The sequence below is a fragment of the Urocitellus parryii genome, chromosome 3, assembly GCF_045843805.1.
Source record: "Urocitellus parryii isolate mUroPar1 chromosome 3, mUroPar1.hap1, whole genome shotgun sequence".
Taxonomy (NCBI): Eukaryota; Metazoa; Chordata; class Mammalia; order Rodentia; family Sciuridae; genus Urocitellus; species Urocitellus parryii.
This window is the reverse complement of record NC_135533.1, coordinates 7,156,198-7,179,866: the sequence shown is the minus strand read 5'-3', so window position 1 is coordinate 7,179,866 and position 23,669 is coordinate 7,156,198. Positions and strand designations below refer to the sequence as shown.

General features: G+C 44.8%; 1 protein-coding gene across 4 annotated transcripts in view; it reads left to right on the top strand.

Annotated features, from left to right (window-relative positions):
* The window catches only part of Cul1 (cullin 1), an 83,411-nt gene extending 60,434 nt beyond the window's left edge, over positions 1-22,977 (top strand). For all 4 annotated transcript variants that reach the window (XM_026411166.2, XM_026411167.2, XM_026411164.2 and 1 more), the window contains 15 exons: positions 2,096-2,258; positions 3,127-3,257; positions 9,454-9,561; positions 9,639-9,745; positions 11,574-11,622; positions 11,941-12,072; positions 12,911-13,028; positions 14,310-14,386; positions 14,717-14,848; positions 16,982-17,074; positions 19,784-19,831; positions 19,908-19,990; positions 20,534-20,639; positions 21,148-21,261; positions 22,368-22,977. In XM_026411166.2, the coding sequence (XP_026266951.1) occupies positions 2,096-2,258; positions 3,127-3,257; positions 9,454-9,561; positions 9,639-9,745; positions 11,574-11,622; positions 11,941-12,072; positions 12,911-13,028; positions 14,310-14,386; positions 14,717-14,848; positions 16,982-17,074; positions 19,784-19,831; positions 19,908-19,990; positions 20,534-20,639; positions 21,148-21,261; positions 22,368-22,448 (1,542 nt within the window). In that variant the 3' untranslated portion in view covers positions 22,449-22,977. The remainder of the gene's footprint in view (positions 1-2,095; positions 2,259-3,126; positions 3,258-9,453; positions 9,562-9,638; positions 9,746-11,573; positions 11,623-11,940; positions 12,073-12,910; positions 13,029-14,309; positions 14,387-14,716; positions 14,849-16,981; positions 17,075-19,783; positions 19,832-19,907; positions 19,991-20,533; positions 20,640-21,147; positions 21,262-22,367) is intronic.
* The last annotated feature ends 692 nt before the right edge of the window (positions 22,978-23,669 follow it).

Genomic DNA, 23,669 nt, shown 5'->3' with positions numbered 1-23,669 from the left:
TCCTATGTGACTCAGACTAATCTAAGCTACAGAAACTTTGACTATTCTGGGTTCCTAATGTTTCTTTTTCTTAGTTTTTTAACTTCAAAATTAAAATAATGTCAATTAATTTGCTCACCCTTTATGGTCTGCTTTTCTTTTTTTAAACCTGAAACTGATCCTAACAGAATTAATTTAGGGTAATCTTTTGTAGGTTACTTCTACTTTGAATTTGATCATGGTGTTCTAAAACTGTCTGCCAAGCACAGTGATGAAGAGCTTGCTTGTCTTAAAGAGTTTAGGAAGAGGGTAAAAGGTTATCCTTTCTAAAACATGCCCACACCCAGCACCTAGGCCCATGGCTGATTCACCAGTGTGTGAAATAAGCTCTGGCAGAGCCCCTATGGCCACGGATGCCTCCCCCGTCCCTTGGGCACCTGCTTGCTCTCCTGCTGCTTGGCTCTTTCAGGAGGGGTCTGTGAAATGCTGCTATTTCTAGCTTAAGAGGGGGAAAGCCAGTGCCCCTCAGTGAATCAGCAGTGACGTGGAAGCCTAATCTTTCATCTGGGCAAGAAGTATAAAGTTTGTCTAGCTGCCCAGGGGGATTATGTCCTTCCAAGAAACAGGCGTAACTTGAACCAGAGCAAGGGTGCTGCTGGGTCTCCATCTTCTGTTTCATCAGCCTTCATCCTTGAGGTACTGGCTGGAGGAAATTCTGCAGTTTTGCCACCAGATCTGAACTGGGAACTCCTGGGTGAAGCACAGAAAGTGTCTCATTATTTTAATAGGACTTTATGATCAGAGAAACAGAATTACACAGGCTTCCAGGCAAATAAAAATAATATGACCCTGCTAGCCTGGGACACTTAACTGATTGTGTATATAAACCAGATTGGAATATTGTGATAGGTTTTTTTGTAACCTCTCCATTAATGATTCGTTGTGTTAACATTTTATATTTATTTTGGTGGATAATTATATTTCTTTTACCAAATATGCTATAGTTTATTTTAGCATGTTGAATTAGGTAAAATTGACTTCCTTTTCATTGGAAATTTAATAACTTCAAACTTTCTACATTGATTTGTACATTATCTCTTCCTTTCCTTTCTCGTGTTTTATTCAGATGCATTTGCTGGTGTGCTCTGCATTGTCACACATCAGGACTATCGTCCAAATCCACTTTCACCTTAGCCCTCAGTGGCATGTGTGATAAGGCTGCAGCTCTGTTCTGTGGTTTACACCTGTCCCCTGGTTGCTCTGGGTAGCCCAAGCCTTCCCAGCCAGTTGTTTTATGTTTTCTTGGCTCTTGAGTATTTCTTCATTCCCAGTTGAATTTTTCCAGATTTACCCAAAATTATACCAAATTCAAAAATCATTTTGAGTACTGGCATTTTTACAATTCAAAAGAAGTTTTTGTCTCTTTATTCAGATTACATGAATAATTTGAGACTGTCGATGACATTTACTCCTTGCTCTGACAATTTAGTGCTTCCTTGGTGATGCTGTGCACCACACTTTTTGGTGATGGAGTCTAAAATTCGCTGACTTTAAGTCATTTTGCTCCTCTGTTCAAGTGCCTATTTTTCTCTCCTCCTTGGAGGGAAACACAGGAAATCGAGGTGTGTAAATAACCCAGTGGATTGGCAAGAGATGGCTAGCCATATTGTTTTTCCTTACATGTTTTGAAGGCTGTATATTTTTTTCTTTAAAACTTTTTTAAAGCCTTATTGCTAATGCTTATTCCTGAGTAATCATTTCCAGGATTGTGATGGTGTGATCCTTCAATCAAAAGTAGAGCTTTTTACATGGTGTCTGTGTTCAGGGAGGGTCTTTAGGTTTTTCAGGTTGGAGACATTAACACCCAAAAAAGGTGAAATATCACTTATCTGAAGGAGAAAAATTGTTGTAAAGATATTCAAACTGTTAATAATAGTAGCTCTGTCAGGGCTTTTGGATAGGACTTGAAACACTTCTGTGTATTTAAATATGGCCATTTAAATATCCCCTTTTTCGTAATTTATTTTATTAGAACAGATTTGTGAATTTAATTTTCCATTATTCACTTTACAGTTCTTTAAAAGCAAATCAAAACCACTCAATTAATTCTCTGCAGGCAGAGGCTCGTCTGCTTGAGGAACAGCGAAGAGTTCAGGTTTATCTTCATGAAAGCACGCAAGATGAGCTGGCCAGGAAATGTGAGCAGGTCCTTATCGAAAAACACTTGGAAATTTTCCACACAGAGTTTCAGAATTTATTGGATGCGGACAAGAATGAAGGTGAGGCACTAAAACTTGTCAAATGTGGGCACTCGCTTTGAGCTTCGATGTACCGCTGTCTGCAGTTCTAGCTTATGCGCATCGACAGTGTCCATCATTGTTGAAAAGATGTCGTGTGTGGCCCTTACTGCATGTTGATTGCAGATTTCTGTGGTGTTTGGGTATAAAAGAGCATCTTTTCAGTTTAATTTTATATATAACTTGTTCCATACACTTTTAGTGTTAAATGATGTTACCCCCTAATTCTTTCTTGAGTATTCTTCCTTTGAAAATTCTTAGAGACAACAAGACAATTTTATAGTCCCTTAACCTCTCCTTGCTTTACTGGGATGCACAGTCAGACGTAGATATTTGTATTTCGGGTTCTTTCTCTGCTTCTCATAAATTGAACATGTACAATACATAGTCAATGAAGAATTTGGGGTCCTATTTGTGACTTTTATACTTTAGATGGTGATCCATGTTCTCCTTAAATTTATTCATTTCTTAAACATATCTAAGTGCCTATTATGTGTCAGGCATAGATAATATCTCAGTGTTGAAAATTTTAAGAAGCATTAGATACACTAATTAAAAGAACCTCTTCTCTATAATGTTAGTAGATTCTCATAGTAAGGAGGGGAATACACTTACTTCTATTGTAGCATAATTTCATTGTAACTTTTAGCAAAATATAAAGAAATACACAAATAGAAAATATTGTTTTAATGTTTTTGATTATTTTTAATTTGTATACTTTTGATTATTTACATCTAATAAGAGCTATCTTATTTCAGAATGTCTTCCATCTCAATATAAATATGTAATTAGTGGAATAGATACACAAAGTTTTTTTCTGTGCATAAAGGTGACTGCCTTCTTCTTGCAGATTTGGGACGCATGTATAATCTTGTATCTAGAATCCAGGATGGCCTAGGAGAGTTGAAAAAGCTGCTGGAGACACACATTCATAATCAGGGTCTTGCAGCAATTGAGAAGTGTGGTGAAGCTGCCTTAAATGTAAGTAATACTCAGTTGAAAACAGTGGCCTTAGTATTTTCACACAGCTGCAAGCATGTGTGATGCATCTCTGTTGTTCACCCAGGTAGTTAAGATTCTTCAAAACAAGCAAACTTGTTTTGACTCTTTGAAATAAGAGTTCAGGGACTACTCCCCCCCCCCCCCCCAAGCAAATACCTGCATGAATCATTCTGGCCCCTTTGAGGCATTGAAGATGTCAGTTTTTTTCCCCTCTCTGGAACTTTGATCCAAGTTGTACCCTCCAACTGAAGATCACAAGACTGTTTGCACCAAAGAGGCTCCAAAATTTATAGCATTGTTTAGTGCTCTCCCTGCTCAAGGAGCTACCTAGAATGTTCCTGCTAGGTTTTTTGTAATTGAGGTGCTGATTTTACATGGGAAGTATCAGGTTTCCAAGACATAAGTCAGTTGTCTTCAGTTTGGTTCCTGTGATGTACTTTAATTTTTAAATGTTTGGGAGAACTAATGGAGAAGAAAAGTTTCTAAATTGGAGCTGGTCCTTTCACCTGAGCTGAGAAAACTTTTCTGACTCTGATTTTATTGTGCTTACTGTTAATTATTTTTGACAATATTGACTTTAGGATTTTTTTTTTTAATCCTTATTTCTCTATTATCTTTGGAAAGTTCCTTTTCCATATTTATTTTGGGGATTGAGAATTCTCAGGCCCATCTATGAGTCATTAGAGGGATGTATGTAAAGCTCTTTCTTTAGGGTTATAAAGTGATTAACTTTACATTTACAACTTGGGAGGGAGCTGGCTTAATGATGGTTTTGTGGAAAAGATCTCCAGGTTTTAGTAAAAGCTTAAGTATGAACTCCCCAGTATGGGGACGCATGATGCCATTATAGTGTGACTGATACAGACTTGGACTGTCTGCCTTGGTTCACACCCCGGCTCTGCCGCTTACTAATGCTGTGACCTTCCACAAGGAGCTGTCACAGTGACCCCAAAGAAAAAGGTATTTGTGTCTCTTGTGTGGTTATTTTGCACAGCCCAGTCAGCCCAGTTCAATTGTAGTAAACCCTGAGCCTTTTAGTCTCGAGAACAGAAACCTGGCAATTTGCGTCCAACGTGGGCTGAAAGATCTGAGTCTTTAAGCCACCGGGACAAAAGCAACAAATGCTGGCTCTTAACGGGACTCCAATTTAAATTTTAAAAGTCTAGGGAAGTTGAAAGTTCTCTCCAGAAGTTAAACATGCTTAGGATTGCAGAGTATTGAGGGCTGAATTGTAGAAAGTAAGTGAAAATCTGTGACCTTAAGGGTCCTCAGGAAGAGAGAGCAAGAGCACACTCTGACTCCTTTTATTGAGGAGAAGCTATTCAAATGAGGCAAGGGGTCAGGTTTCAGGGGGCTGAGTTTATCTTCATGATGTGCACTGTCAGCAAGTTGACTGATATCTGGGTAGGCCACACCCAAAGGCACAGTAAGAGAAGGGGACACATACAAGGCATTTCCATGGGAGAGTCTATCCTAAACAGGGCAAGGGGTTATATTACAAAGGAACAGGTGAGCATAGCTCCACCCATGGGGCTGTAGCAAGACACACCCATGCACGAGACACCGACCCTGGAACCCAAGAAGGGTGGGGAAAGCTCTGCCACATTTCTGCGACTGAGCGCCTCAGCACCCAGCCAGGGAGTGTGACCCAGTCACATGCAAGGTTGGTCTCCTACACCCGAACACACACAGACTGGCACAGGAGGCACCTCAGAAACCCGCTGGGCACTGAGGACAGTCTGCATGCATACAGATTGTTAGCTGTTTTACTCTGCAGTTGATGGTTTGTGTTTATTGTGTGCATATTTCTGAAACTTTGGCTTCTCTGTGTTCTCTCTTTGTTTTATGTGGAGATAAAGTTATTCCAGAGACAAAGTGCTTATGAGGAAGGATTAGAGACCCCCAAATTATTGGGCGGTGTGTTTCTTACTTCTTTAATTTCTTTCCCCTAATTTCTTCTCAAAGAAGAGAAGGTCCTTACCTTTTTCGGAGGTAAGGGCTATGAACAAGGCCCCAGTCTTGCCATTTTACGTCTTGGTGTGGACTCCTGCCTGTCCTCAGAATTCTCAAAACTCAAGTCACAATCTGCTCTGGTTGGCTCCTGGATGGATGAAAGACAAGGATGCTAACTGAGCCCTCCAAGGTGCTGAAGAGAAGAGCAGGTGTTGAGGACTGTTCAGATCTGTTACTGGCCTGGGGAAGCACCAGTTTCCATATGAATGGTGAGGGGTGCTCCCTCGCCTGTAGCACCTGGGACACCCTTGGCAGTATTCTTTAATGACGCTAGATCATTCATGACATATTTAGATGTTAAAGTAATACTTAGAGTCACAATGGACCCTCTGAAATCATATCCAACACTATATGAGCTCTCTGGGTACCTCTTTGATGCCATTTTTTGGATACCTTGTTAGGGACAGGTGAAATAAAAAGTTGTGCGATACCTTTAAGTATATTCCCTTTTTAAATTTCTTAAAATTTGTTCTAATTAGTTGTACCTGACAGCAGAACATATCCTGACACATGGTACACAGTGGAGCACAGCTTCCCCTTCCTCTGGCTGTACCTGGTGCAGAGCTACCCCAAGAGTGTATCATAATGCCATCCTTCCCACCCTCCCTCCCCTCTGCTAGCCCAGAGTCCCTCATCTTTCCTGCCCACCGTGTATCTCCTGTCCTGGAGGTCACCATGCACAGCAGGCAAGTTGCAGTGTCTTCACGCAGTCTGTCCAGCAAGAGAAGCAGCCATCGGCAGGCACCTGTGCTAGGACTGGGGCAGTGTGTGGCAGGGGAGGCAGAACCTGTCTTGGAAGTTCAGTGAAGTCTTCGAAAAGCTAGGCAGAGGGGTCCCCACAGATGAGCCTCAGTGGTCAAAACATACCCATTCCAAGCAGAGACCCTGCGTGACTGGAAGTTCCTGCTGAAAGGGAGGGCTGGCTGCTTAGGCCTAGGGGCCTTTAGGGACCACATTAGTTGTTAGTTATATTGGCTTAATTTCAAGGACAAGAAGGAAACTAGATAAGTGTGTTATGATAAACATGGAATTGAGCTGGGCGCAGTGGTGCACGCCTGTAATTCCAACATCTCAGGAGGCTGAGGCAGAAGGATTGTGAGTTCAAAGCCAGCCTCAGCAACTTAGCAAGACCCTGACTCTAAAAAAAAATATTTTAAAAAAGGGCTAGGGATGTGGCTCATTGGGTAAGCACTCCTGAGTTCAATCCCTGGTACCAAAAGACATGGAACTGACAAGACCAGATTTTGATATTTAAAAAATTGTTTATGGAAAATAGGTTAAAATGAAGAAGAGTTGCTGTATGTATATCAGTGAGTTTTGTCACAGTACCCAGATGAAATGACAGCAGCAGTAGCCTGCTATTCCCTAGTGGGGTGGGGAGGAAGGGCAGGGAGCTGGGCCTCTGTGGACAGGTTTCCTATTTGATAATCGTTGAAGTTGGATGGCAAGTTCATGGGGGAGAGTCTACTATTCTTTCTAACTTTTCCCACATTAAACTGTTACAAAAGAAATGGACAGTCAACGGGGATTGCTGGTGGGGGAGTAGTGGCACTTAGATGCAGGGTCAGGGTGGGCATCGGTCTTTTTCTGACTGCAGAGTTTGGGATCCCACGAAACATGGAAGGGCGGGTCCTGTGAACTGGAGCTTGGTGGGTTTGGTCTAGGGATACAAGGGTCAGTCCTTAGTATTAATAATTAATTGGGAAGGTAACGGTAAACATGAAATCCTACTGGTTCCCAAGAATCTATTGATGACAAGTCAGGAGTCTAACAGGGACACAGGCATGGAGTTGAAGGTTAAAGTTGGCATTTCTGAATTGGTGAGAGCACATGACAGGTAGCCATGCACATGTCTCTTGTTATGAGTGTGGGTTTGTGGCGCCTCTGCTGCTCAGTGTGAATCATTCTGGCAAATGTACAATAGGTATTGCTATATTTATTTACATAATAGACTTTACATGAATTCTGTGCATGGTATTTGAAGAAATAGTAAGTTTTAGAAGCAAATAAAGTCCCCAAATTGGCAATTTGTGACATGGGAGTACTTTGTAATGTTTTCCACCTGTCAAGATCTCTGAGTGTTGCTTTATGGAGTACTACCAGTGGCGCCTGCTGGCGTTTCCCCTGTGGGAATGCTCCCTGTGTGCTAGAGTTCTTGCAAACACCATGACAAAAAGAAAAAAAATGCAAAAGGAACAGTATGTGAATATTGTGGGATGATTTGACAAGAGATCAGAAACTGATCTGAAATCAGGATTGGCCAAAGCACTATGGATTTCAATGGCAAAATCAAAATCAGTCAAGCAGAAATGATTCATTGTTAAAAGTAGCAAGGAGCCAGGCGCCGTGGCACATGCCTGTAATCCCAGCATCTAGAGAGGCTGAGATAGGATCATAAACTCAAAGCCAGCCTCAGTAACTTAGCGAGGCCCTAAGCAATACAGTGAAACCCTGTCTCAAAATAAAAAGGGCTGGGGATGTGGCTCAGTAGTTGAATACCTCTGGGTTCAATCCTTGGCGCACCACCCCCCCCAATAAAAAAGGAAGGTGTGTATATATGAATTGAATGAGGTGTGTTGTGCCCTCTTAGAGGTGCTTTGGGATGTGCCCTGTAAGACTCACCTTCGAGGAACAAGGAGTTTCCCTCCACCTGCAGTCACCTGGTGCTATTTTGACACATCGAGACGGGTGGGTGTTATCAAATGTATTACCCTTTGGTATCTTTTATGATTTTTTTTGGCAATTTTTAAAATCCCTTTAAAGTTCTGTCATCGAATGTTTATATCCAGTAGAGACCATATTTCCATCTTATGAAATCATGATTTATCACAATATATTTTTTCATAATGATAACAGATTTGCTTTTTAGTACAGAAAACCTCTAAAACTTGGAGTGAATAATTTTTCTGTAATGGGATTGTGCTTTCACTGGTTACTCATTAGTTAAAAACAAATGTTGCCCACAATGTAGAATAATTAGAATGCCAGCAATTCTGGTTTCTCTTTCCTGAACCCTCCAGATTAATGTCTCAGGATTTTGAAAATACTGGCAAGTCTTTCAGCCCCAGTTACCTAAGGCCTGTGGTTTGTGAGGGGACTGTCAGGAGCCCTGCTGGCTCATGGTGGGCCATCATGCCACTCAGGTCTGGCATCTCTGCTTGCTCCGTGGGTCTTCCTGACCTAACACCTGGGTCCTTTCCCTTTACAAGCTATAGAGAACCTGTCCAACTCAGGAGTCCCCTGCCTGGGTCTTTGCCTTGCTCTGTTGCCACTTAACTCTTGGCAGGATGCTTCACTGGGATTTGATTTCTTGTCTGTAAAGTGGGGGATAAACCACTTTCACACTGTGCTAGTCAAGGGCCTGGGAGCCTGGCGAGCAGCAAGGGCCCCATGTCAAGAGCTAGGTGCTCCTGTTCCTTGGCTCTGTGTCCTTTGCCTCCCCACAGCCACTCTTCCATTTCATTCCCATGTGTCCTTTTGCTGGAGACACTCCCTGTTGCCCCAGCGCTTGCCCTGGCTACGCGGAACTGGACCCTGTGGCTTATGGCCACCAATGCAAGCCCACATGCTTCTTCCAGTTGGTTCTGCCGTCTCCACCCTCCCCACTCCACTGCTGGCCCTCTGACTGAGCTCCTAGCTGAGTTCAAGATTGGTCCCACTGGCTGATTCCAGCCAAAATAAAGTATAGAATTTGGATTTGCAATGTCAAAAACTAAAATGACTTGCCAGAGCTATCACTTAGAAAATGTTTAGTCAAAGGAGATTATATAAAATCAGAATGTCCTGTGTGTTTCAGTGGTCAAACAAAAGTTCTGATCTTATTTGTTAATTTCTTTGAGAATGCATATAAACCTTTTAGATTTGGGCTTTTTGTTGTTGTTGTTTGTTATTTTCTGTTTTTGTGTGTGTGGTGGCAGTACTGGGGATTGAACCCAGGGATGCTCTACCACTGAGCTGCATCCCTTTTATTTATTTATTTTTAATTTTTATGTTTCTTGAGACAAGGTCTCACTGAGTTGCCCAGGCTGGCCTTGAAGTTGCCTCCTCCTCTAGCCAGGAGGACAGGCCTGCACCACCCCACCTGGCTAGAGTATGTTACAGCAGCACATACAGTTGAACTCCCAGTAACCACCTTTTGTTTCTGTTTTTCCCTCTATCTAAGGACCCCAAAATGTATGTACAGACAGTGCTAGATGTTCATAAAAAGTACAATGCCCTGGTAATGTCGGCCTTCAACAACGACGCTGGCTTCGTGGCTGCACTTGACAAGGTGGGTCTGTTCCCGTGGCTCGCCTGCAGCGTGCAGGGGCGGGATGCTTTTCTCTGACTGTCTCTCCTGCCCCGCAGGCGTGTGGTCGGTTCATAAACAACAACGCGGTTACCAAAATGGCCCAGTCATCCAGTAAATCCCCTGAGCTGCTGGCGCGATACTGTGACTCCTTGTTGAAGAAGAGGTATTACCCTTTGTGTTTTTGCTTGTGCCTCTGTTTAAAATCTCAGCTTTTATCTGAGGAGTTAAAATTTACATTATGGTTCTGTGTGGATTGGATTTTAATTTTGGTACCTTTTGAGAAAATGTCCCAAAGATAATGCATCACGTTTCCAGTTGGAAATTTGCATCAGCTCCCGCAGGCTGTTTGCAGAAAGCAGAGACCACATATCTAGTGCTGTGTTACTCTGTGTACTTTAAGACATTATTTTTCATTTGATGAGTTTGTTATGTTGCTGTTTCATAGTCTTTACTTTTTAATCATTTTATTTCTCAACTGGTACTTTCCCTAATCTTATTTATGATTTATGTGTATTCAGAGTGGAAATGACATCGTCAGATGTGCTTCTCTCTCCACATGTGTCTTCAAGTTCTCACTGATTGTGTGTGTCCCCGTGTGTCCCTGTGTCCATCCCCATCCTGCTTTCCCTCAGGTTCTCCTTCCCTTCCACAGTTCCTCTCAGATCAGAGGCGCTCAAGGTCTGCTTCACAACCCTGAATGTCACATGGACAAATGTTAATGAAGGGAGACAGTTCCCTTCCGGCTCTCTGCTGCAGTAGTTTCCCAAACAAACTGTACTGGTTTGATATCGGTAAATTATTCTTAAAGAACAGTCTAAGAACATGACCTCAATACAAAAAAGCCCAAGAATACCTACATATACCAGCATAAAAAGACCAGAGACAAGTCTCACTTAAGAAGAGAGTTGCAGAAATCTGATGTTTGAGCAAACCAGATTCTTCAGTGAACTGAGGAATTATTCCTGGAAATACAGCAGGAGCAAGCCTTGAGGGTCTCCAGCCTTAGCTGGGAACCTTGGGAAAACCACATGGGCTTTGTGGTAGAAGATGGGGAAACATTTGGTAAAGGTCAATAGCTCTCTCTAAAAATTAATTAATTTTAAAAAATAGCTATCTCTAGCAGCACACCCCCCACCAACCCCTACCAGTGAGAACTTGAGTAGTTGGTGATCTTTCTGCTTACTACCACCACGCTGGGCTCATGCGTGATTTCAGCACTTGTCATCAGATGCTCTAGTGCTTGCTTTCCAAGAATGAAAAAGGGCTTGACATTGCAATGCTTCCTGTGACTTATGTCACCTTTTTTAGAATGTAGCATATTAAGTAATTTAAATATGGAGATAGTCTGAGGTTTTCAGGTTACTGGTGTCCTTTTTCACCCATTGTCTTTTCTAAATGGCCCTAATCAAATCTTAACTGATGTGTCATCAGTTAAGTCTGCTGAAACACAGTGGCAGAGAAATTTCCAGGGCATTCCTTTAATGGGTGCTGAGTGACTGCTCCGGGGGAGTGCAGCTGCCTGACCAGCCAGTGAAGAACAGGTAGTTTCTGAGCTGGATGTTCTCAGGCTGTCTATGCCTCTGTCTGGTACTTAGGCCACCGAAAGGAAATGATGTACCTTTTAATTTTTTTCAAAGCTAAATTACAGCAGACTCTAAAAAGCAATCAGAAAAGTGGCCCTCACTTACTGATAGTTAAATGGATTATCTTAAAAAGGAAAGTGTCATGTTTTTCTTGGACTTTTTTTCCTAACTATCTCCTGTTGGATATTCTAAATATTCCTTCACAGTCCATTCTTTGGTGTAACTCGGGCTTACCAGGTCACCTCAATGAGGAGGGCCAACCCTCCGGCAGCCTCAGGTCTGGCCTCGTGGAGGAAGCAGATCACTTACGCGCTCCGCCCACTCTCTGATAGGGTCATTTGGCCAAGTGGTGCTTGTGTAAACACCTGCTCTTTGTTTTAAAACATGGTACCTTTTTTAAAATTTCAGTTCCAAGAACCCAGAAGAGGCAGAACTAGAAGACACACTCAATCAAGTGGTAAGGCGTTCCGCGGCCACCTCTGTGCTTCACTAGTTGTTGTGAGGCTGTGTATGTTGGGCATTGATTTTATTTTGAATCGATGATTTTATTCCTTAAATTGAGGCATTACTGTCCTCGTTGACACTAAGCCCAGGCCAGCTCCATGTGCTATGTTAGACTGGCGGAAATGCTTAGTCCAGTACTCTGGGCTGGATTTTGCCTTCGTACACGTTGGCACACAGGCCTAGCCAAAACCAGGCACACTGTGCGTCCTGGCATGTGGCCTGTCACCTTGAGAGCATGCTTCATGAGTGTGTCCTCTCGTGGCTTTGTCAGATGGTTGTCTTCAAGTACATAGAGGACAAAGATGTGTTCCAGAAGTTCTACGCGAAGATGTTGGCCAAGAGACTCGTTCATCAGAACAGTGCGAGCGACGATGCCGAAGCAAGCATGATCTCCAAGCTCAAGGTGAGTGTCCTCTTTCCTGGAGACCCTGAGCCCTCGGACCACATCCATCCAGTCGTGTTTACTGGGTTATCCAGGGGCAAAGGAGTTGCCCAGCGCACTCTGCCACTCCACCGCCACCAGCCACAAGGCTGGGTTGTTGTGCTGTTTGCTATGGGGTTTTCTGTTCTGCCCCTGAGCCCTGTCCCTGGGTACAGGTGGGGTGGCCAGCCTTTCCGGGGCTGTCCGTGTCTCAGCATGTTTCACTTGACCCAGAATCAGGGTCAGTGCCGTCTTTGTCTGCTCAGACACTAAAGCCAAACACCTTAGACCAGAGGCTTCGGAAACAGCACTTGGTTCTCAAAACTCTGGAGGTGGAGCTCCAAGACCAGGTGCTGGCCAGCTGAGTACAGCTGCGCCTTCTCTCTCTCTCCTCACCTGGCAGAGAGCACGTTACAAGTTCTGTCCCAGAGGACACCAAGCCTGGGATCTAGACCTAATTGCCCCAAAGGCGCCCCCTTCGAGTACCTTCACCCACGTGGCTGGAGCCTCAACACTGGGGGTGGGGGAGGGGTTGGGATAAAGGACAAATCACATCATCTATGCGTTCTACCTGAGGGTGGGGGATGCTGTGCTCTTGGATGCTGAAACAGTGGTTTGGTATGCATTAAGTTTCACATGTAGTGACAGTGTATCAACTTTAATCATCACGCTTTTATACCATACCACATAACTAAAGGTCATTAACTCGGGGAGTAGTTTGACATGATTGAGTCATGCCATGCTCTTACTCCTCTGAAATTGCCTTGTACACGTTGCTATTTCTGTACAAATGAGTGAAACAGCATCTGGATCCTTTCAGCAAGCGTGTGGTTTTGAGTACACTTCCAAGCTCCAGCGGATGTTCCAGGACATTGGTGTGAGCAAAGATCTGAATGAGCAGTTCAAAAAGCACCTGACGAATTCAGAACCGCTAGACTGTGAGTATCAAGTGTTCTCCTGCAGGCAGGGTTCTTTGCAGCCAAAGAGAGAAATAACAACACCATTAGCAACAGTGGCGGGTGGTCCGCCAGCCATCGAGATGGAGTAGTAGATGGTTCCCCCCGCATACCACACCATCCTCCTGATCCTGGGGGCCTGAGCATGGCTCTCTTCTCTGGCCTCCAAGTTCACCCCCACACAGATGAGGGGTGCGTGGGCTTGTTTGTCTTGTCCTATTTTGGACCTTACTTTGGATCTATTCTAGAAATTTTGTTGTTTTTAGAAAAAAAAAATTAGGGTGGGTGTACTGGAGATTGAACTCAGGGCATTCAGCCACTGAGCCACATTCTCAGCCCTATTTTGTATTTTATTTAGAGTCAGGGTCTCCTGAGTTGATTAGCGCCTCCTTTTTTGCTGAAGCTGGCTTTGAATCTGCGATCCTCCTGCCTCAGCCTCCTGAGCTGCTGGGATTACAGACATGCGCCACTGCACCTGGCTAGAATTTTTTTTTTAATATTTATTTATTTATTTTTATTTTTTTAGTTATAGATGAACACAATACCTTTATTTTATTTTATATGGTGCTTAGGATCGAACCCAGCACCTCACGCATGCTAGGTGAGCGCTCTACCTCTGAGCCACAACCCCAGCTCCTAGAAATTTTTTTGATTACAAGAAAGAGAGTGAGTCAAACTAGACGTTGCAACTTCAGGTCAGAGTTAGGACTATCATAGACAACACAAGCGACTCAGTGCACCAGAGAGAGCAGACAGGGTCCTGCTTTAGGGTCTTGCAGTGGTGGTGGGAGGCAGGTTTGTGCCAGCATTGTCAGCTGATGTCATGTGCTAACCACGCTAACCCACTGGTAAGCTTGGCAGTTTTGCCATTGGGCCTTCTGCCATCTGTTAAGGTGAAAGTCTTGTTAACAATTCATGGGTTACACGGGCCCAGCATGGTCTCCTCACAAGCCGTAAGCTATTGTGCAGTGCCTGTGACCCGAGGTGGCAGGTAGACTGCATCATGCGCAGCAGAAAAAGACAGCAAACAGAACGGCACAGGGTATCACGGCTCTTCTTTGACAATAACACGTTAAACTTAAACTTGGACTCTTCTGTCTTTTACTAATTTTAATTAAATAAAATGTTTAATTCTTATTTTACATTCAAGCAGGATTCTTCATTTAACATGTTTTGACTAAGGATTTCATGTTTATCTGAAACAATGGAATGTTCTGGCTTGTAAGACTAAAGGTATTTCTAAATTTTCACCCCCTCCCCCAGTGGACTTCAGTATCCAAGTCCTGAGCTCCGGGTCGTGGCCCTTCCAGCAGTCCTGCACATTCGCCTTGCCGTCCGAGGTAAGGATGGCTCTGCCCACTGCTGTTGGGGCTGAGCGGAGATGGAGAGGGCAGCAGGCCCCGCTGTGGCATGGTCCCTGCTGGCCAGGCACTCTGCTGAGTCACAGGGCCTGCGATAAACATCTGATGGCAGCTGCTGGGCTTGAAGTGGAAGCCCCATTTGGCTTTACCCTTTAGTGCTTCCAGAACTTTCCAGGAGTCTCCCCTAGCCCCCACTTCTATGTATGCACAGCTTTGATGCTGTAAACTTGGGGTGGTGCTTTATCTAGAAATGCTGACTGTAGGATGTGGTGGGCTGTGGAGTCCACATACTACTGTTCTTTTATCCAGTTGGAACGAAGCTATCAGCGATTCACAGCTTTCTACGCCAGCCGTCACAGTGGCAGAAAACTGACATGGTTGTATCAGTTGTCCAAAGGAGAATTGGTAACTAACTGCTTCAAGAACAGGTACACTTTGCAGGTAAGATCACCTTCTTATTTAGAAACAAGTTTTTTAAAAAAACTTGTTTAAAAGCCCAGTCTCTGTGGGCCAACAAGCTGCACCAGGTGTTGGCTAAGGAGCCAATGCTCTGAGCCTCAGTTTGCCCCTCTGCCAAACGGGGATATGTTGGTGTTTGTACTTGAGAAGTGGTGTGTGCATGTGATGTGGTTTCTGCCTGACACACAGTGATGTTTAGGTGGTAGCTTAAAAACTGGAATTTCACATATTTAGTTATGATAACAGCTCTTTGAGCAGTTTTGTATTAATAATAACCCAGAATGATTACAGCAGTTCTGAGAACTGAATGAGTATGTGGTGAAATAACCATGTAATCATATTTCCGTTTTGTAGATGAGGAAACTGAGGTCCAATTAATTTTACTGACTCTTTGGATTCTAGCTTATTAGGTAGCAGAGACAAAATTTCACTTAAGGCTTTTACTCTTTAAAAAAAAAAATCCAGGTTCTAAAAGGGCGTTGAGGCACATGCCTATAATCCCAGCGGCTAGGGAAGCTGAGGCAGGAGGATTGCAAGTTCAAAGCCAGCCTCAGCAACTTAGCAAGTCCCTAAGCTGCTCAGCGAGACCCCGTCTCTAAAGAAAATGTGAAAACCAGGCTGAGGGTGTGGCTCAGTGGTGACGCCCCTCTGGTTCAGTCCCTATTACTAAAAATATAAGTCCAGGTTCTTCACAAGCATTTGTGAATGGTGGGCTTCACAGTAACCACTTGTTTAACGTCTGCCATCATTTTGCCCTGAGCCTAAAAAGATAATTGCAAGTCTTTTTAAATGTTAAGAAACTTCCAAATGGATTCTGCAGCTCAAGCTATTTATTAATTTAAATTTCAGGAATTTTATTAAATGCATAAATGTTCTGTTGTGCTGGGTTCAGAGGTCTTTATCACCTTGAGCACATGTTACTCTACAATTGGAAGTTTGGTTTAGAAATATGCACCAGAGAATGCATGTGTTTATACTGCAGAACCCAGAACCTAGGGTGTCTTGCTCTGTTCCTGACCAGGTGGAAGCTTAGCACAGGGTGCATCCACCACATTAAGCTGGCTGAGAGCAGGCACAGCTTGAATGCCAGTAATGTGCTTTTTCCCTGTCCTTGTGTTTTATTTAAGGCAGGAACAAATAAGGTGCTTTTCCCTGTGTTTTTAATTGATTCTTTTTTGCACATCATCTGTATTGAAATCATTTAATATAATAAAAGGCATGCATTTTAATCATACAGTCTAAATTACGGCCAAAGAAAACACCTGTGTAACCACACCAGGACAACGTTCCTTTAAGATTTGTTTTGGTCACTGCCATTAGAAAGATCATGGGATTTCCTGTTCCCCAGGCAGCCTGCTCACTGTCCTGGGAAGAGCATCTCTGGGGCCTTGCAGACTCTTACTCTTCCTTCCTCCCTCTGGAGAGTCATTGGTCATTTCTAACTGGCATCTTTTAGTTGGCCAGAAGCATTGCTGTGGGTGCCCTGAAACAGGCCCAGGGTGTCATTGCATATTTCTCTCTCATCGACCAGGCGTGGAGTCCTGTGCATTACTGGATGCTCTGGACCCTGTGGGAGGGAGGGAAGGGCAGGAGAGGTGCTCCCTGGGGGTCCTCAGCCCTCGTGGGCTTTTCTTGCCTTTTCACTGGACGTTTTTAATACATTCATAGTGAAGTGCTTAGGGGAAACTATATATATATATATATAAAAAGATTCAGTGTGCGGGTTGTTTTATGTCAATATTATACCAAGAAATAATGTCCTTCTCATAAGTACAAAAGCAAACATGAAGATGTGTGCTTGAGGTCTCTGTGTACCAGGTGCACGCGTGTTTAGGTGAGCGCGCGTGGCTGTGTGTAGAGTGTATTACATAGACAGCACGTTGAAGAAGGAAACTCAAAATCATGGTGATGTTTGAGAAGGTAGTCAGCCACTGGTCCTTCCGGAAAGTGTGTAACGGTGACGTTGCAGCCTTTGTTTACCTTTGAATATTAGATCTGCTTTGTTTTTTTGCATCTGTTTGAAAAGTATGTTTCATAAAACTTAAAGCTGTTTGTGTGTTTTTTTCCCCACTATTTAAATTTTTCTTCTCTTGTCTTTTACATGGGGCCTCAAAGGCATCCACGTTCCAAATGGCGATCCTGCTCCAGTACAACTCAGAGGACGCCTACACTGTGCAGCAGCTGACCGACAGCACGCAGATCAAAATGGTATTGCTGTTGCGCCACGGTGTTTACTGTGTCCAGGGGCCACTCCTTGTTCTTGTGGATGTGGTAGGAAGGTGTGGGGAGAGGACATGGGTGGGTGTCTTTGATTTGAAATAGAAGTTTGCTTCATGAATATGAATGTGCCGAGTTCCGGAAAATCCTGGCCCCAGTGTATGACCCTTCAGGAGACTGAGGAGAGGCCGACTGAGCAAGGTGTGCTGAAAACTGGGGACTTAGAGACACAAGTATGTCTTGGTGGTGGCAAGGCCATGGTCACCACAGTTTGGGGGAGGAGGAGGGGCACTTGTAATGGTCAGGCACTAGTGGCTTCATCCAAGCCAGAACGTACCTCTTGCTGACAGGACCAGGGTCTGGGCCATGGAGTTCCTCAGATCACGCTGATGGTTTTGTCTGTGTTTAGAGTTTGTTGGAATCTGTGTGAGGAGAACAGATGAGGCCTGCACAGCGGCATTCAAGGTTGTTATAACTCAAAGTGGCTGCAGTCGGGTCGAGCTGATTTATATCGCCCCCCCGCCCCCCCCCGCCCCCACACACACACACTGTTCTCTCCATTTAACTAGTTCTTAACCTCTTTTCAACTAGACTTTTCTTACCTAGATTAAGTTTTCACTTAGTGTCATTTTTATTGAGACACTTTAAATGCCATAAAATTCCACATAACATATCTTCCCATTTCAAAGTGTGCAATTTAGTGGTTGTTAGGGTGTTTACACGCTTACACAGCCACCACAGCTGTCTAGTTCCAGAACATTTCTAACCCCAAAGAGACCTGTACTTGTTAGCAGGGTGACATGAACCACAGGTGTGTGGCTTTATTTCTGGGTTCTTTCCCAGTGATCCCTGTCTCTCCTTAGGCCACACCATGCCTTCTTGATTACTGTTGTTTGTAGTACTACAGTTTTAAAATGGAGACCTGCAACTTTTTTCTAGTTTTTCAAGATCATTTTGGTGTTCTGAGGCCTTTACATTGTCCTATGATTCAGGCTCAGCTTGTTCATTTCTTTAAAAGGGGGCAGTTGAGATCGTGACAGGGATCATACCAAATCTGTAGGTTGCTTTGAGGAAGGAATATTTCATACCTCAGCAGTGTTAGTTCTCCCATTCTGAGCATGGTGTCTTTCCATCTGGTTAGGCTCTTCAGTTTCTTCCACCTGTGCTTCGTAGTTTTCAGTATGTGAGTCTTGCATTTCTTGTTAAATGTATTCCTACAGATCATTCTGACACTATTGTAGGCAGAGTTTTTCTCTTGACCTCACTGATTAGGTATTACTAGTATATTAGGTCACAGCTGTTGTACATACATCTGGGTCTCACAGCGTGCTTCCCTCACTAGCTTTAACCACTGTGGGGTCTGTAGGATTTTGAGATATCATCCGCAGATTCAGACAGTTTCAGATTTCAGAGTGTTTAAGATCTCGAGTTTTTGGATCAGGGAGGTTCAACCAGTGCAGTCCATGTAAATATCACAAAATGCAAACACTCTGAGATTTGAAATACTTCTCCCGAGTATTTCAGAAGAGTGGTTCCCAGCCAATGTTTCCTTGAGGAGTTTTAGATTATAGACATAAAAGGTATCTGTGGTTTCCTTGTGACATTTATCTCATTTTGGGGCTCAGGTTAATGCTGGCCTCATAGAAAGTAAGGAGAATCATTTTAGTCTCAAATACATCTTCAACTTCTGATAAGCAGATGGGTTCGCTCCTTTGTACGTGGGAGCCTTTCCTGCTTCCTCGTCACATCAGAGTGAGGCGACTGAAAGGCAGTTGGAGGCTGGTGCTGCTGGAGGGGCTGACGGGCAGCTGTCTCGCTGCCTTTGCTTGGCTTCATGATCAAGGCCATGCCAGTCTTTACTCGTGTTTAGTATTAGGTTGCTGTTCCCTTCCCTACCCTAGCCATAGTTGGCACTTCTGGGCCAGTTACTAGATTAGAGGCCTCTTGAACTGCCTGCCTTACCTGTGTATCCTTGGGCCAGAATGGTTTCCTTATGGTGTGGGCAAGACCTTTGTTCCTGCATGATGACAGTCCAGGGGGTCATGGAGGTGCCCAGGCTGATGATGTCCTTGGGTTCCATGAGATCAAAAAACTGGGAAGTGACCAGACCATTCACTGTTAGGGATGAGAGGCCACACAATATGCTTAAAGTCACCAAAGCCACATTGGCAGCAAGTCACTGTCCCTGAGCCCTAGCATGTTCATAAACAGAACTTTTTTCCAGTGCTGCTGCTGAAGTTCTTTGCTGGTTTTAGGGTATGGGGTGGGTGCAGTTCAGTGGTGTTGAGTGCTTGCCTGGCACATGCAAGGCCCTAGGTTTATTCCCAGCACCAAAAAATAAAAAACAAGTTTATTTTGCAGTGATCAGTGTCTCAGATGATCTGTCAGGCATTTAAGAAATGAAAGCCTTCCTGTAGCTTTAATGGAAGAAACCAGCTGTGCATTCTGATACTCAGGTGTGGTGGAATGGTCAGCTTTTGTCATTGGTGATCAGAGAATGAGTCCACTCTTACTGAGGGTGGGAGGAAGTGATGGATTAGAGAACCTCTGAGAAGCACTGTTTTTCTTCTTCCTCTGGACATATTCTTCTTTGGGGACGGTTATATGGAGGAAGCATGGGCCGTGGGGTTGCCATGGTGGCTATTGCAGACAGCAGAGCTCCTTCTCCTTAGCTCACTTTCTTTCTCTCTCCAATTGCAGGACATTCTGGCACAGGTGCTGCAGATTTTACTGAAGTCGAAGTTACTGGTATGTTTGTGCACTTTGTACCCGCAGCTAGTCGACTTGTGCTGAGGTCCGTAGACTAACGGTGGTTTCCCTCCAGGTCCTGGAGGACGAAAACGCAAATGTTGACGAGGTGGAGTTGAAGCCGGACACCTTAATAAAGTTGTATCTCGGTTATAAAAAGTAAGAAAAGCCTACTGAACAGCTGGCTGGTCCTTGAGCATAGATTGATTCCCTTGCACCTGGGGTTCGTTTCTTGGTATTACAAACTGAGGGAGTCTGCTGTCAGCGCAAGGCTGGGTGGGGCCAGCTCGAAGCCTGCTGGTGGCCTTGGATTCTGTTGGCGGTCCAAAGTGCTTCATCAGACGCAGAGTTTGAGTTTTTCCTTATTTGAGAAATGCCCTTTTAAATGACTCGCCTGGAACTTTTAGGCCTGTATGTCCAAATGTCTCAGCTTCCTCTCCTTTGGGGGAGCAGATCAAGGACCTGGATGTCCCGTGGTAATGTGTTGCCACTAGTTGTCCCTGTTACTGGCAGAGCAGGAGGCCACCCATGATGGCAGCGCGTGGTGTTCAGGGAGGACACTTTCCAGCCAAGATGGAAGGCATGTCACACCCTTTGCCCGGCCTGGGACAAGGGGGGCCAAACTCTTATGAAACATTGGAAGATGCTTCCTTGCCACTTTTGGGGGAGAGTAGTGATCGGGTTCTTTGGTTTTCTTGACAGTAAGAAATTGAGGGTTAACATCAATGTGCCAATGAAAACTGAACAGAAGCAAGAACAAGAAACCACACACAAAAACATTGAGGAAGACCGCAAACTCCTGATTCAGGTGACTAAACATGGCCATGTCACGTGTGATTCTCCTCAGGACAGGGTTGAGGCACAGGCTGTGTCATGTGTGGCAGTGACGGTGAGTGGCTGCCAAGTCAATACCGATTCTGCGATGGCCAAAGATGAGAGTCCTGGAACCAGGCGCTTGGTGTCCAGGGGATGAGGTCGTTATGTCTCCTCTTTCCCTAAATGTTGGAAAGCAGATAAACACAGCGGAGTTAAATCGAGAGGGAAGGCGGGCCACTTGAGAGAAGGACGGGCAGTTTCGTACTCTCAAGACTGTCACTAAAGTTGGCATAAGACCAAAACATTTTAATGTTTGTTGGAGTTGAAACATGGGCGGATAAACTGGCTCCCTGCCCCCTCTCACCTGCAGGACACCTGCTGCCTGTGGGAAATTGCGCCTGTGCGTAGACCCAGGCTTTGGGCAGCCTTGATGCGGCCGCCTTTAACTCCAGTGCTCAGCTTGGCAGCTCAAAGCATCCGTTTGTGTGCTCTGTTCACAGGCCGCCATCGTGAGGATCATGAAGATGAGGAAGGTCCTGAAGCACCAGCAGCTCCTCGGGGAGGTCCTCACCCAGCTGTCCTCCAGGTTCAAGCCTCGGGTCCCAGTGATCAAGGTACCAGCCCACAGCGGCTGCTTTCCCTTCTCACTGCAGAGGAGGGAGAGGTGGATTAACAGCTGGTTTGTGAAGAAGGAGGGAACTGGCTTACTCCTGTGTAATAGAGTTATACAAAAGAAGTAGGATTAATTTTGACATTCTCTTGAAATCTTCGTACAGAGAAGTACACACACCTTAAGTACACAGCTTCGCAATTTTGAAAGACAGTTGTGTCATCGGCACCCAGACAAGGAATAAGAGGGCACCAACATCCCAAAAGCACCCACGCCCCCCTCCCCAGTACACACACACATCCCACCTAACCAGAGTCAGCTAGGACCTACACTTTCTCGGGCAAACCACTGTCCATCTGACTTCTCACACCAGAGGGCAGCCGGCCTTGTCGTGAACCATACGTAACTGGTTTATAGAACACGCTCGCCATGCGGGACGAATTGGCTCCATCCTGTACAGGAGGGCCTTGGAAGTCGCAGCGTCTAGCCGTCCTGCGCCCATCTTCACCCGCACAGGTGTTCCGTGGTATGAGCACACACCTTCATTACTTGTCTACTGTTGACTCGCATTTGGCCTGTTTCTAATTGAGTTTGTTTAGAATAGTAACAGGTCTTTCCTCTTCTGAAAAAACTTGGATAAGTTAATCAATCCCCCTTGCAATTTGTTGAACACCCACAATGGAGAGCCTCAGAGGGTGGCAATGATGGTGACTCCCCAGCAGTCAGGAGGCCAGGTGTGGCTCCTGGAGTCCTGTGAGACCAAGTCCCACCTAAGTCTAAGACACCAAGACTCTGCTAGAAAGGGAAATTGTAGCCCAGATGGTTCTATACCCTCTGGTGCCAGTTGCAGGGGGTGGGGGTAGGGGGTTTCTGGGCTGGCTCTGGAGGAGTCACCAAGTTTACTGAAGGGATTCCACTAGCGAAGGCAACATCTGAGCTGCCTACACTGTAAAGCAGATGCTAAGCAGACATGCAGGGTGAATTTGCTCCCTGCTGAGCTTTGAGAAGTAGGGGGTGAGCTTTGGTGAGGGCAGCCTACCTCTGTTCTGATGGTGGTTTGTGTTTTTCTTCCCCGTTCACTACCTCTTCCTTTCCTGACAAACTGCCCAGAAATGCATTGACATTCTGATTGAGAAGGAATATTTGGAGCGAGTCGATGGTGAAAAGGACACCTACAGTTACTTGGCTTAACCCTTCTAGAAGGGTCTGCATGACCCGCAGCAAATAGTTCTGGTGGAGAGAATGGAAACAAGTCAAGTTCATAGCAGCCAGCCTGCCACCATTTGGACCTCCCTTTTTAAAACCGAGACCAAGACTCCCATCAGCTGGTCTCGGATTTACAGCAGAACTGCTCAGGACTGATACATTTCAAGTCTGTAAATATGGACACCAACGCCATTTAACCTAATTTAAGAACAGAGGGGAACTGAACCTTCCATGCTGAGGGCTGCATGCTACTGCATTTAAATCAATACATTGGCTACCTGATTAACAGCTGTCGTCCAAGGCAGCGCCTGTAACGTTGGCAGCACTTTGAGAGCAAGTCTGAATGGACCCACGTGTAATCTGCTATGAAAAACCATTTGTATAGTGTGTTTCATTTTTTAATGTGTGAAAATAAAGAAAATTAAAGGATTTCTGTACAAGTTGCATTTGGTTTTGTTTTAAGTTTTACTAATTTCTATATGTAAATAAAAGATATAATGATTGTGCAACTTCATATTCCCCGTGTCTTCCTGTGGTCTTCAAGGGCTGCATCTCTGGATCTTAATCAGTCCCCCTTGCAATTTGTTGAACACCCACACTTATTTCTGAGGCTTCCTCCTGTGACTTGAATGCAGCAAGAAATTCAGTGACCTCAGGTCGGTTGGCTGACACTGAGCACTTCACAGGTTAATCCTCTGGGGAGGGGCTAGACTGTCACAGTTGAACAGAGGAGCTGAGATTTGGAGGTAGAGCTGGCCAGAGCTCTACAGTGTCCCACCTCAGCTGCCAAATCTTAACAGGTCAACAGGAGGTGAGTTAAGGGTACCTCCTCCTCTCCAGGGAGTATGGAGTACCGTCCCCAGCATGTCCCCAAAGGAGACCTCAAGCTGAGCTTCAGGCTGCACACCCACCTCAGATGGGGCCACATCCTGGGTGTCCTGCACCCCTCAGTGGCTGTTGTACATCTGCTCCTCACTAGCTTCCTTCTTGGTTCTCATTCTTAGGTCTGGTTTATGTTCATTTTCTGGCCAGAAGAATGGGGAGGAAGTGGCCAGGCTCCCTAGCCAGGTCTGCCATTACTTTCATTTTCCTCATGGAAGCTCAGAATGTCTCAAATGCTTGGACATCCTCCCTTTACCAGGTCGAGTTAGCAGAGTGGGAGGAGGCGCAGCCGACTAAGGTGAGCAGCAGTGCTTGGGGTTCCTC